This window comes from Aulonocara stuartgranti, assembly GCF_965226115.1.
Source record: "Aulonocara stuartgranti genome assembly, chromosome: 5".
Lineage (NCBI taxonomy): Eukaryota > Metazoa > Chordata > Actinopteri > Cichliformes > Cichlidae > Aulonocara > Aulonocara stuartgranti.
Genome location: NC_138943.1, coordinates 28,231,128 through 28,244,079, shown reverse-complemented (window position 1 = coordinate 28,244,079; position 12,952 = coordinate 28,231,128). Strand labels below are relative to the sequence as shown.

At 39.4% G+C, this 12,952-nt stretch overlaps 3 protein-coding genes across 4 annotated transcripts in view; 1 reads left to right on the top strand and 2 right to left on the bottom strand.

Annotated features, from left to right (window-relative positions):
- atxn7 (ataxin 7) overlaps positions 1-397 on the bottom strand; it is a 29,734-nt gene extending 29,337 nt beyond the window's left edge. For both annotated transcript variants that reach the window (XM_082532185.1, XM_082532184.1), the window contains exon 1: positions 209-397. The gene's annotated coding sequence lies outside the window, so the exon portion shown is untranslated. The remainder of the gene's footprint in view (positions 1-208) is intronic.
- Positions 398-2,794: 2,397 nt separating this feature from the next.
- thoc7 (THO complex 7) lies at positions 2,795-7,291 on the top strand. Its single transcript, XM_082534876.1, has 8 exons — positions 2,795-2,900; positions 3,141-3,261; positions 3,363-3,490; positions 3,597-3,683; positions 5,015-5,072; positions 6,795-6,861; positions 6,967-7,036; positions 7,129-7,291. Exons 1-8 carry the CDS (start codon positions 2,882-2,884, stop codon positions 7,188-7,190), a joined length of 612 nt encoding a protein of 203 aa, XP_082391002.1. The 5' UTR covers positions 2,795-2,881; the 3' UTR covers positions 7,191-7,291.
- A 468-nt stretch (positions 7,292-7,759) lies between these two features.
- LOC309706812 (interferon-induced GTP-binding protein Mx-like) lies at positions 7,760-12,676 on the bottom strand. The gene is made up of 12 exons (XM_082533692.1): positions 12,266-12,676; positions 11,630-11,767; positions 11,351-11,505; positions 10,755-10,893; positions 10,385-10,583; positions 10,206-10,284; positions 9,988-10,110; positions 9,746-9,887; positions 9,509-9,667; positions 8,695-8,771; positions 8,330-8,578; positions 7,760-8,218 (listed from the first exon to the last, which is right to left on the bottom strand). The coding sequence occupies exons 1-12, from the start codon at positions 12,450-12,452 to the stop codon at positions 7,994-7,996; spliced, it is 1,872 nt and encodes a 623-aa protein (XP_082389818.1). The 5' UTR covers positions 12,453-12,676; the 3' UTR covers positions 7,760-7,993.
- Between the last annotated feature and the right edge of the window lie 276 nt (positions 12,677-12,952).

The window sequence follows — 12,952 nt, the reverse complement described above, 5'->3', positions numbered from 1 at the left end:
GCCGTTGTGTCATGACATTAAGCTCAATCTAGTGTGGGTCTGTGACTGGTACAAACGTTACTAAACAACACTGATGGCTAACGTTAGCCTGCTAGCTGGCTAACGTTAGCCAGCCATGACTAGCGCCAGCGAGGAAGCTGACAGCAGCCTGACAGCCCAGCAGAAGTCATTAGCCGCGGTCACATATCGACAACAACTTCACTCTTACCAAGGCTCTGGATCCTGTAGACGTAAGTCTGACACCTGGCTGATATATATCAACTGGATGCACAGGGTGAAGGAGACAGAAGACGGTGGAAAAGAGCGAGTTTAGTGCTCAGCCTCTGTGGAGGTCTTCACCTGGTGCTTCCATGTCTGTTTACCAGACTGCATTCTGGGACAGAGAAAAACGTCACCGCGCCACGACGCAAGCGCGAACTGACCAATGACTGCATGGCACCGCCGAACTTCTTCACCGGGAGATTTTATTTATTTATTTATTTAAATTTATTTCTTTATTATTTTTATTTTATTCCCCTGTTAAATGCAGTATTTACAATTGCATGAAGCCTGGGAGATATGTGATAGGGGAAATCATTACAATTAACATGTGCAATTTAAAAAAATTAATAAATAAAAAAATACTACAACACGTTCACCAAACATATGTTGAATTCGATTTAAACGATTTAAATCGATTAACTAATAATTGCGGGCAAAAACAGAGATAACTATTATATGGGAATGAAAGAATCCTGAACTAAAATCTATAACAGAAGCAATGGTGGGGGGGTTAAAACCTAGTTTCGGTGCAAAGTCAGAAAGGACTTTTTTATTACAAGGTTTGATTGATGATTCTATTTGCAGTTTTCATATCAGCGAATGCTTCAAACTACCTGCCCAAATAAGAGTCCCTGGGAATTTGAACATGGCTGCAGGGTGTCAAAACGTGCAGTGTCCTTAAAAAAGTAGAGAGAACTAGATAAGAGACATATTCTGCAGAAATAGGAAAAAATGCAAAGACCTGACACAAGACGATATATGCCAAATTACATAAGAACTGAATTGAAAAAGTAGTGGCACGGATATTATGGAGTCATGAACCCAAAGTTGAAATTTTGGTTCAAATCATCACTATGTATGGAGGAGGCCAGGAGAGAGTTAAAACAGCGAGTGCCTACAGCCATCAGTAAAACACATTGGAGAATGTTATGGTTTGGGGCTGCATTTCAGCCTGTGGTGTCAAGAATCTTGTTAAAACTGAGGGAAATATGAATACATAAAAGTACTGTCAAATTTTGATTCACCATGCACCACCATATGGAAAGGGTCTGATTGACAAACAACTTTTTTTTTCCGGCATGACATTGATCCCAAACACACTTTCAGTGCAGTAAAAGTATACCTGGATAGAAAAACACAAAATGAAACACCATGTCATACACTGGCCTCCCCAGAGTCCATACCTCAACATTATTGACACAGTGTGATATCATTTGGACAGAGAACAGAAAGAAAGGAAGCCAACATCCAAAGAAGAGCTCTGAAGAAACCTGGAGAACTATTCCTGAAGACTGCTCAAAGAAATTCAGAGGAAACCTTACCTTAGAGAGTTCAGGCTATCTTGAAGAATAAAGGCAATCATACACTGACAGACAAGCCAACTGCAATTGTAAAATTGGAATTGGCGTTGTAAAACTCAGTGTTTGCCTTATATAATATATTTCCATGGATGTTTGCACACATTTCAATAAACAACTGTAGCTACTTCTCATTTCTCCAGCACAATATAAATAAATGAGGGGTGGTTTAGGAGTTTCGCACAGTATTATATGCAAGCTAATTAAGAAAAATAGATCACATTGCTCCACTGTTTATGGTCATGTCCAAAAATAAAGGAGTTTTGGGAAGAGGTTAGAGCAATGATAAAGGAGATTTTGTCAATTAAACTTGTGATGGATCCCAAACTTTTCCTACTGGGATTATATCCTGTAGGGTGTAACATAAATCATTTTGAAAAAATCTTCATAAACATGGGAATACTACAAGCAAAGAGAGTGATAGCTCTAACGTGGAGGAGTCTTGGCAAACCAAGTATTTCACATTGGTTCAAAGAATTGTCTTTATGTTTACCATTAGAGAAAATTACATATACTCTAAAAGATAAACAAGAAATTTTCCAGAAAATTTGGGGGCGCTACATCCAGTATATTGGGAATAAAGATCTATCTGGTTTACTGTGTGAGACAGGGACAGCCTAGCTATTTCCTGTACAGGACTACAACCATATGCTGCAATCTGAAAGTTATTCTTTAAAATCTGTCAGAGGTCTCATGGACTCAAGTGCTTTCATTGAATGTACCTTGTGTTTCGTTTATTGTGTAAATTTGTTTGTGTATGTACTTTATATATGTATATATGTAAAACTTTAATAAACATAATGTTGAAAAAAAAAATAGATCACACTTATAGCACTTTGCAGAATTTATTCCAAAACATATAAGAAAGTTATACGTCTGTTTGAAGAAAAAAAAAATCAGTTTAGTGCGATGGTTCATGACACAAATTAAGACACTCTATAAATGTCATCAGTCATCATGTCATCACCAAAACATGGTTTTAACAATATACTTCCGTGTTGTTCTGCTCTTCCCAAAGTTAAAAAAAACTCATCATATAAAGTTTTATCAAAAAGAAAACGCTCTGCATTTTTTTTTCCAACTAAAGGTTTCACTTGTCTCATAAAAATATCCAATGGCACCTATTTTTGCCCACTCCAGTCCGGTTGGTGGAAGTAATTTTTCAAACTAGCTTGCCAACCGAGGACTAAACCCCAGAAGAAGAGCAGGAGACTGTCCACTTCCTGCTGCTCAATAAAGTTTTGCAAAGCCGCAGCACAAATATGGGGGCTGTTACAGATGGTAAGTAACCGTTCTCTTCATTTATATTAGCTAGTCATACCACCTATGAGTAGTAACAATTATCTAAACCTTTAGAAATACTACTATACCCAGGCACATACCCATACCCGTCAAAAACGAACCAGTTGTGCATGGAGACGTGGGTTATTTTGGATACAGCTAACATCAAGTAGCCTTGTTAGCCGGTGTATTCGCGTTACCTGCTGTACCTGAATGGCTGTTATTTCGCCCGTATTCCAGATGAAGTTATTCGGAAACGCCTTCTCATTGACGGTGATGGAGCCGGAGATGACCGCCGAATCAATTTGCTCCTGAAGAGTTTCACGAAATGGTGCAACTCTCCCGGGACCCCGGAGGAAGGGTAAGCGAGCTCTACATACCCAACTCGGTTGCCACGCATTTCTCTAAAATCGCCTAGAAGAATTTGGTCTGAGTCATAAAAAGTGCTGTAATTCTGTTCAGATTCACACAGTATCAGAGGATGCTGGGCATTCTGGCTCAGTGTGAATTTTCCATGGGGAAGACGTTGATGGTTTACGACATGAATCTTCGGGAAATGGAGAATTATGAGAAAATCTACTCCAACATTGGTAGGACTGGGTTTTGTGAGACTGTCCATTTATCTTCGCAACTGTTTACAAGTCACATTTTGTATTACCTGCTTTTCCAACTCGTTAATTTGTCCCCATACTACAGAACAAAACATTACATCTGCACATGAGAAGATAGCAGAATGCAAAAAAGAAATTCAGAGGGCAAAGAGGATACGAAAGAATCGCCAAGGTAAGAAAGCTATTCAGTCAGCTGTCCTATTGACAAAAGACTCACGTTTTGTTATGTACCCCTTCTACAAGCTATACCTCCAGCTGTTGTCAATTCTCACCTGTAAATTCTAAAGATCTTGACATCAGTTAAAGCCTTACACCTATTTACTTGACCCTATCCCCACCAAACTATTTAAATGTGTGTTTCACCGTTTCCCTTAAATGTGCTGTAATCACACTGCTACTCGAGAGAAAAAAAAACCTGGCTCCATTGATCATTAATAATTCTAGCCTTAATTGTAATCTTTCATTCTTCAGCAAAGCATTTGGAAGAAAAGGTTTACAAACAACTGAATAAATACCTTTCAAATCATAGTTTTTATAAGTACTAATCAAGGTTGAGAACCAGTCATGGCACAGCAACAGCTCTTACTAAAGTCATCAATGACTCGAGGATCAATAATGATTCCCTGAAAGTTTTAGTTTTTCTTGATCTCACTGCTGCTTTGAACACAGTTGACCATGAGATTCTAATTCATAGGCTTCAGGACAAAGTTGGTTTAACAGGTCAAGCTCTTGATTGGCTCTCATCATATCTAAAGGGTAGAAGTTTAATGTTTCAGTTAGCAGTTTTAGATCAATCAGAGGTTCCTCAAGAGTCTATCCTTGGTCCATTACTATTTAACTTTTACATGCTCCCACTTGGTGCTGTCTTAAAGAACCATAATAAAGCCTACAATTGTTATGCGGATGATACACGTTTGTACTTATCACTTTCCTCTGACGATCTAACGTCTGTTCGCAAAAAACTAATGAGCTATGTTGATGATATTAACTGCTGGATGTCTCAAAGCTTTTTAGAACGGAACAGAGCCCAAACCAAAACACTTTTTGTTGGTCCCAAAAGTCTGGGACATAAAAATAGTTTCTCTGAAACAGAGTGAGCAAATCAGGGACCTTGGCATCATCTTGGTGGTTTCAGTTTTGATAACCACATGAGTGAGGTTACTAGAACTTCTTTCTATTACTTAAAAATATATCAAATGTTAGAAAATTCTTATCTCAAAATGACTTATGTGTTTGATCCATGTGTTCATGTCAAGTTTGTCAGATTATTGCAATCATCAGGATGTCTTTAGATGATTCAAAATGCAGCGGCTACTGTCTTAATTGGTGTGTGGAAATTTGACCACTTTACCCCAGTGATGAAGGAACTTCATTGGCTCCCATTACAATATAAAATTACCTTAAAATTCTTCTATTACTTCACAAAACTCTGTTTCGCTCACCAGTACATTATGTATATAAGATGTAACTTGTCCAACTTCTCTCTTTCCATACTTTTTCCAGAGTATGATGCTCTAGCTAAGGTTATCCAGCAGCACCCAGACCGACATGAAACACTAAAGTAAGTCAGTCCTTGCCTTCTGGTTAGTCAGATCTTTGCATTAAATTAAATGCATCGAATTTACAGTTGTGGTCAAAAGTTGACATACACTTGGAAAGAACATAATATCATGGCTCTCTTTCCCGTTAATTCTACAACTCTAATTTTTCTCCTACAGAGTGATTGGAACAGATACTTCTTTGTCACAAAAAACATTCATGAAGTTTGGTTCTCTTATGACTATATTATGGGTTAACAGAAAAAAGTGATCACGTCTGCTGGGTCAAAAATATACATACAGCAACATGAATTAGCAATTTTGGTGACTTAGAATGTTGTCAGTGAAAGGAGCTTCATAGCATGACCTCTTAACTTCTTGTGAGTGATTATGAGTGACTACAGCTGGTGACTTCTCTGAGGCCAGTTAAAGAGGGCTCATTGGATACAAACGCCCACAAATGGTACAATGGGGAAGTCAAAGGCGCTCAGCATGGATCTGAAAAAGAGAATTATTGACTTGAACAAGTCAGGAAAGTCACTTGGGGCCATTTCAAAGCAGCTGCAGGTCCCAAGAGCAACAGTGCAAACAGTTGTTTGTAAGTGTAAAGTGCATGGCACTGTTTTGTCACTGCCACGATCAGGAAGAAAACACAAGCTACCATCTGCTGCTGAGAGAAAATTGGTCAGGAGGGTAAAGAGTCAACCGAGAATCACCAAAAAGCATATCTGCCAAGAATTAGAAGCTTCTGGAACACAGGTGTCATTGTCCACAGTCAAACGTGTTTTGCATCTCCATGGACTGAGAGGCTCCCGTGCAAGAAGGAAGCCCTTGCTCCAAAAGCGGCACCTTAAGGCTCAACTGAAGTTTGCTGCTGATGGACAAAGATAAGACCTTCTGGAGGAAAGTTCTGTGGTCAGACGAAACAAAAATCAAGCTTTTTGGCCACAATGCCCAGCAATATGTTTGGAGTAGAAAAGGCGAGGCCTTTAACCCCAAGAACACCATGCCTACCATCAAGCATGGTGGTGGTAGTATTATGCTGTGGGGCTGTTTTGTTGCCAATGGAACTGGTGCTTTACAGAGAGTAAATGGGATAATGAAGAAGGAAGATTACCTTGAAATTCTTCAACATAACCTAAAATCATCAGCCCAAAGTTTGGGTCTTGGGCGCAGTTGAGTGTTCCAGGACAATGACCCCAAACACACATCACAAGTGGTAAAAGGAATGGCTAAATCAGGCTAGAACAAGGGTTTTAGAATGGCCTTCCCAAAGTCCTGACTTAAACCCCATTGAAAACATGTGGACAATGCTGAACAAACAATGTCAGAAAGCCATTAAATGTAACTGAACTGCACCAATTCTGTCAAGAGGAGTGGTCAAAGATTCAACAAGAAGCTTGTGGATGGCTACCAAAAGCGTCCAATTGCAGTGAAAATAGCTAAGGGACATGTAACCAAATATTAGCACTGCTGTATGTATATTTTTGACCCAGCAGACGTGATCACTTTTTTCTGTTAACCCATAATATAGTTATAAAAGAACCAAACTTCATGAATGTTTTTTGTGACAAAGAAGTATCTGATCCAATTACTCTATCAGAGAAAAATCAGAGTTGTAGAAATAACGGGAAACTCGAGAGCCATGATATTATGTTCTTTCCAAACGTTTGACCACAACTGTATGTGCTTTCAGCTTTTGTGATGATCTGGCTATGAGCTCAGTTTTACTTTGTTCTTTGCAGGCAGCTTGAGGCGCTTGATAAAGAACTCCAACAGCTGTCTCACATTAAGGAGAATGTGGATGCCAAGGTAAAACCAAAATATCTCTTAAACGCTTTAGTTTTAACTTTGAATATTTTTTTAGTTAGCAGTAAAAATTCCTACTTGTTAAAATCTTGCTTTTGTTCCACTCAGTTGGAGTTGCGGAAGAAGCAGTTCCATGTGCTGCTCAGTACCATACAGGAGCTTCAGCAGACCCTTGAGAGTGAGTGCTTTTTGTTTTAAGTAGCTGTTAAAGTGTGCATCTTAGCACATTTGGTGTCACCTCACCTCGCTGATCAACTTTCTGTTTTCTAGACGATGAGAAATCAGACAATGACGACAACAGTCAGGAGAGCCCTGCAGAGAACGGAGAGTGAATATGTGGAGATCCTGAATTTAACACAGCTTGATTTTAATTGATTTTGTTGTCTCTGATACTTTTTTAAAATGTATTTTGAATAAAGCTGACTTGTCCACAGCTGCTTTGTTTAATTTATTCACCAAATTTTAGATTCATATTGACATTGTTGATGTATATTTATGTAAAACAGAACTGATTACTTCAACTTAAATAATAATAATATTATAATCCGAAAATTATAATATAACTATTTGTTTTGCTGTTTTTAATTTACTGTGGGAAACCACAAGAGGGAGCTAAAGTAATTTAAGTAGTTACAAAGTGTAAAGGTAATGGACTGGTTCTTATCTCGTTTTTCTACTGAACAATCAAAGCACTTTTAAGCAACTTACCTGCTCTGCCTCCTGAGTCACAGCCACCCCAGTTATTTACTCAGGTTTTGAGTTAAAACTGATGAATTCAACATCTCAGCCAAACCGAAGCAGTTCAGTTTGATTTGTTATGGTTTTTTAATGAATAGAATTCTCAGAAATTAGAACGCGTCATTAAGTATCTGACACTTAAAATATAATCAGAAAGGTCAAGTTAGAAAAAAAACCTCTTTATTTAAACAAAGTTATGTGATGTGATGTCAAAATCATTTAAACAAGAACAAAAAGCACTTTAGTAGAATTTACTCACACTAGTAAACCAGAGAGTTTACAGAGCCCTTAAGCCCTAAAAGACATAATTTAGGATGGAGTGCTACATGTTACACTACATGTGTACATATAAACGGTCTCCCATCACCTGGCACCACTGACTGCAGAGCATTCACATCTAGAACTCGACCAGGTATGCACGGGCCTTCATGAGGCGTGTGACGCGATTCTGCAGAGCAGCCCTCTTGGTGCCAATGTCAGAATCCTCCTTCAGCAAGAACTCCAACTTTTCCTTGTCTTGAAGCATCTGCAGCATCTCCCTCTGCAGCTGGATGGCAGCCTCTTGCAGCATGTGGTAGCGGATCACCAGTGGGATTTGATCAGCCAGACGCTGCCCAGCAATCTGAAAGAGGAAGTAGAAAAGACAGTTATGAATAATTCCAAAAATAGCCTCTGTGTAAACACTCACTGATTTTGTCCATATATTTTTCCACTAAACATAAAGTAAACTTACTTTGTAATATGATTTAAGGTGTAGCATCAGTTCCTGAAGTGTAGCATGGTTATCCTTGGTGTACACAGGTGTCCGCAGCTTGCCTCTGTGATTGTGTTCCTCCTCCTCATCATCTTCTTGCTTGCTTTCACTCAAGCTGTTGCTGTATGTCCTGTCCTGGGAGTACACCAGCAGCTCCATCTTGAACTGAGTTCTTAGCATTGATTCAGCAGTGGCCTCTTTATCCTGCTTAATGGCTTCGATCTTTGCCTGGAAAAAGACTTTCAGTCAGTCTGAACATTTCTTAAAATGACAAAAATGATACTTTGACATAATGCTGATAACGATTAAACAGTAAAACAGAGGCAAACTCAGACGATTGCTACCTTGGCTGTTTTTATTAGGTTAGGAAATCCAGTGAAGCTTCTCTGGGCCAGCTGTAGGAACACCCTTTTAATAGCATCTAGAGAAAACAGATATAAACAATAAAACCACAGAACTTGAAGTGATCGCATCATGGGTGCAGCATATTTCTGGGTAAATCTATTGTGTAATCCAGGCTACTTCAATAGTTTCAGTTTCAGCCAAACCTCAGTTTTAGAGAGAGGATTATTAAAAAGAAAAAGAGGTCCAACAAGCAAAAGTGCAAGATATCAAAGTCAGTTGCTTTGCCAAAACCAAGAAAATGTAGTAAGTGTAAGTGTTAAACATAGACAGCACTAAAAACATTGAACAGTGAAGAAAAATGTTTTTATAACCGTGGAGATCACTTTTCAGATTGAAGGCATACACGACCGCTTATTCCAAATCTGGCAAACATCTACATTTTGTAAAAACACGTGGAAATAAGCCATTAGATCTATGGAACAAAGTTTTATTAAGCTATGAAACAAAAGTCATTCTATATAGAAATGTCTCAAGTTCACCACCTAATCCGTTAAAACACAGCAGTGCCTCTACTTTTGCCTGAACCTGTATACTGTGAATTTGACACGCTGCTCTTTAATGACCATCTCATATCTGTCTGAAGCAGCAGGCTAAATTCAGAGGTATGTAAAAGCATTCTGTGTGCTCAAATTTAGCCAAATGCATCAAAACTCACTGGATGGTTATTCAATGTAGCATCTACTCAGAAAATCACAAAACTAGGACAAAAAGTGAGTAATTATCCAATATGTACTGCCTAGACTGTAACATCACCTGCTATGTCCTTGAGTTTCTTGACAGCTGGTTCTTCCAGCTGTTTGATCTGCTCCTTCACCATGACCTCAAAGGTCTTGTAGTTGATAAAGCCTGGTAGTTCTCTTCCACGGTACTTGTCTTCATATACCTCCACCTCTTTTTCAATTTTCCTGTTAACTGCAACACGAATGGTATACATCAGAGATGTGAAAATGGACTGCTATACACCAGCTCAGTAAAAATAAAAAGACTCACAGTTTTGTCCAGAGCGGTCCAGGTGGGCATTCCACTTCCCAAACTCTCGCCTGAGAGTAGAAAAAACATTCAAGCTCTCTCCACAGTTGAGCTCCTCTCCTGAAGTCAGGTTGATGGCATCGTGAGTGAATGCGGTCACTTTCTGCAGCACACACGTGTTAGAGGTATTTGATGTTTGTTAAGCAGAAATGCAAGGAAATGAACGTAGTCACATAAATGTTATGGGTGGTAAGGAAGCTCACATCGATGAGGAAGATGAGTCTCTCAGCCATATCAGAAGGAGGTCCATTACCATATCTGTCCAGCTCTGCCTGAGTCTGAGCAAGTTTATCCTCTATCTGCTCTTCCAGTCTTGGCAGAGATCTCTGTAAATCAAACGGCAGGGTCACACACCTTACAGCTAATCACTTGGTTGTACAGGACGTTTGTTATAAGAACGCAAAATCAGAAAAAAAATCACCTCAATGTGATTCACCAGCTCAAGGGTGAGTTTTTCAGCTAGTTTAGGAACAGTGGCGTGGCCTTCACTGTAAAGAGTGCTGGAGCAAGAATAAAACAGGTTCTCAGTACTTTACTAGATGATTCGCACCCAAACAAACCTACAACAAAAAAAGAACAAAACAAAACAAAAAAACTTACTGGAAATAGGGATGATCTTTGAAGAACATCTCCTCTTTTTCTAGGGCTTCAGTCAGAGACACTTTCTCTGTGATCTCCTTCTGACCCCTGCACCTGACAATCATGTAGCCCTTATTCAGGTGGATGACTTCATTATGGACAATTTCAAGCACGTTCTCTTCTGTGCCTTTGTCCACCAGGTCAGGCTTAGTCAAGATACCTGAGTGAGAGAGGGAGATAAAGAGAGAGAGAAGACAACTTTAAAGTGAACTTAGACCTGTCACATCTAAAAGACTGAGTTGGAATTTGCAAATATGTTCAAAAAAGAAGCCAGTATGATTGTGGAATGAAGTTTTATAGCTTTATGAAACACTATAAGGGGTCCTTTTACCCAAAGTCCTCTCTCCTTCAGGATCCACCTGCTGCGCCATTTTCAAAGCCTCTGTGGTTGCAATGTCCACATTACACGGAACAACCACCAAGCTGATGGTTTCTTGTTTTGTGATAAACTTCTGGATCAGTCTTTTTATCTGAAAGTATAAATTCACACCATGCATGTAGTTCTTTCTACGGTACTTCCTATTCTTAAAGTGAAAACACCCATCTAAACCTAAAATCACACAAACTTTTAGAATTCAAGCAGTCGTTGACTGCAAAAGATTTTCACCTTTGCATTAAAATAATCCTTATATTTAAAATGACGTTAGTTTGTCCAGTTATTTTTGAACTGTTGAAAATGAGGGATTGTAATTATTAAACAATACTTTTATTTACTCCTTGAATTAAAACTGAATGAAGTCTGCACTTGAATGCTTGACTTACTATGCATTGTAGTTAGTGTGCAGAGACAAAACTACAAAAATGTCACCGTCCAGAGACTTATGGAGCAAACCACATCTGCCTTATTTACCTGTTATTTGCCCAAGGTGCTATGAAAACCAAAGAAGTCCCTATGAAGTTTTTCAGAGGGACCCTCAACTATGATACCTGATCGCCGATGTTCTCTGGCTGTCCTTTTACAGCCACCCTGGCAATGCCGGGCAGGTCGATGAGGGTCAGGTCCGGGACCTCAGGGGAAGCGATCTCCAGACTGATGAGCTCATCGCTGATCCCCACTCCGACCCCAGCCATTTCATTTTGAGCTGAAGGTACAAACAGACAAACATAACATGATACAACTAATGATTGCAGGACTGATCAGTGAAACCTTAAAGATCCGGTAGCTCAGTCAACCAGATTTAGTAATTATGTGTTTGTATATTGTACCTTCTTCAATCTTTTTATCCACAGTTGTAGGATCTTCTATTTCCTCCTCGTGGCCCTGGTAACTTATCCTTCCAGTCCATTCTTCTCCTTCTTTCTTTCTCTTCATCTTGAGTTCAAGAGGGCATCTTGTTACAATGCCTAGATTAATGAAATGTGAATAAGAAAAAAGGGAAAAAATTAAAGATAATCTGATGAAATTATGAAAAACAGTAGTCTGTGTCAGACAGCACAAGAGTTATTTGATACTCTGTCAACAGCACATCTTAATATTTGGTAACAGTATGAATAGGGAAGAGAAGCAATTATAAATGTTTCCAAATGTAAATGAGGCCATTGCTGTAGTGTGGCTCTTTATTTCCACCTCTAACACATTGCATGATGGTATTGCAAAACCTAGTTTGTTTCAACTATATTGGAACCTTGAGTGAAGGCACAACAGAGTGAACGTTTTAAAAGCCAGGATTATTCATTTCCCTGATTATTCCCAGTCTACACTGGAGTATGATGTATCAGCTCGGTGTGTCTTTTGACGTGGTTAAAAAAAATCTGTGAATGCTGCGTCAGAATCCCTTATTATTCTTTATTTCTTCATTTGAACCTTTATAATTATTCCTTATTTGCTTCTTTCTTACTCACCGCTGCCTCTCGGCAGTGCCACCCCGGACAGCGCCTCCAACACAGAGCTCTTCCCCGAGCTTTGGTCTCCAATCACGGCGATAGCAGGCAGCGCCAGGTCCTTCTCTACACCGAGAGAGCGGAGAGAGTCAATGAGGTCGATGCAGGGTCGGACTTTCTCCTCATACTGCTGGTTCAGAGTGCTCATGATGGTGACTGCTTTTCTCTTCGAAAGAACAAATTAATGCAGCTAAAATTAAAGTGTTGTGTCGGAAGAAGACGGACTGAACCGGAGAAGTTTCGAATCGTCAGCCTGGCTGTAAGTTTCGTTTTCCCTCAGTTTCGTGTACGTTACAGGTGCCTGTGTAAAAATGATGAGAGAGAGACTGGCCCATCCTGTCGTTTCAGTGACGGAGCACGCATTTAATAAGGCGTGTCAAACTGAGTGATGATGAACGTTAGCCAACAGTTTACGCTGCAGAAAACAAAAAGGCAGAAGACTTTCTGGAGACCTAGTGGTCACATGCCGGGTGACCTGCAGGTGTGAAATCCTGGAACCATGAACATAAACATGCGTTAGGAAATGTTGGTCTCTTGTTTTTTGTATGGCAACTGCATTGAAGGACAAGATTCAGTTTTCAAGGTATTGAAAGTAACAAAGACTGCAGACTGATTACAGCTGTAAACACAATTTGTTCTTTTTGAGTA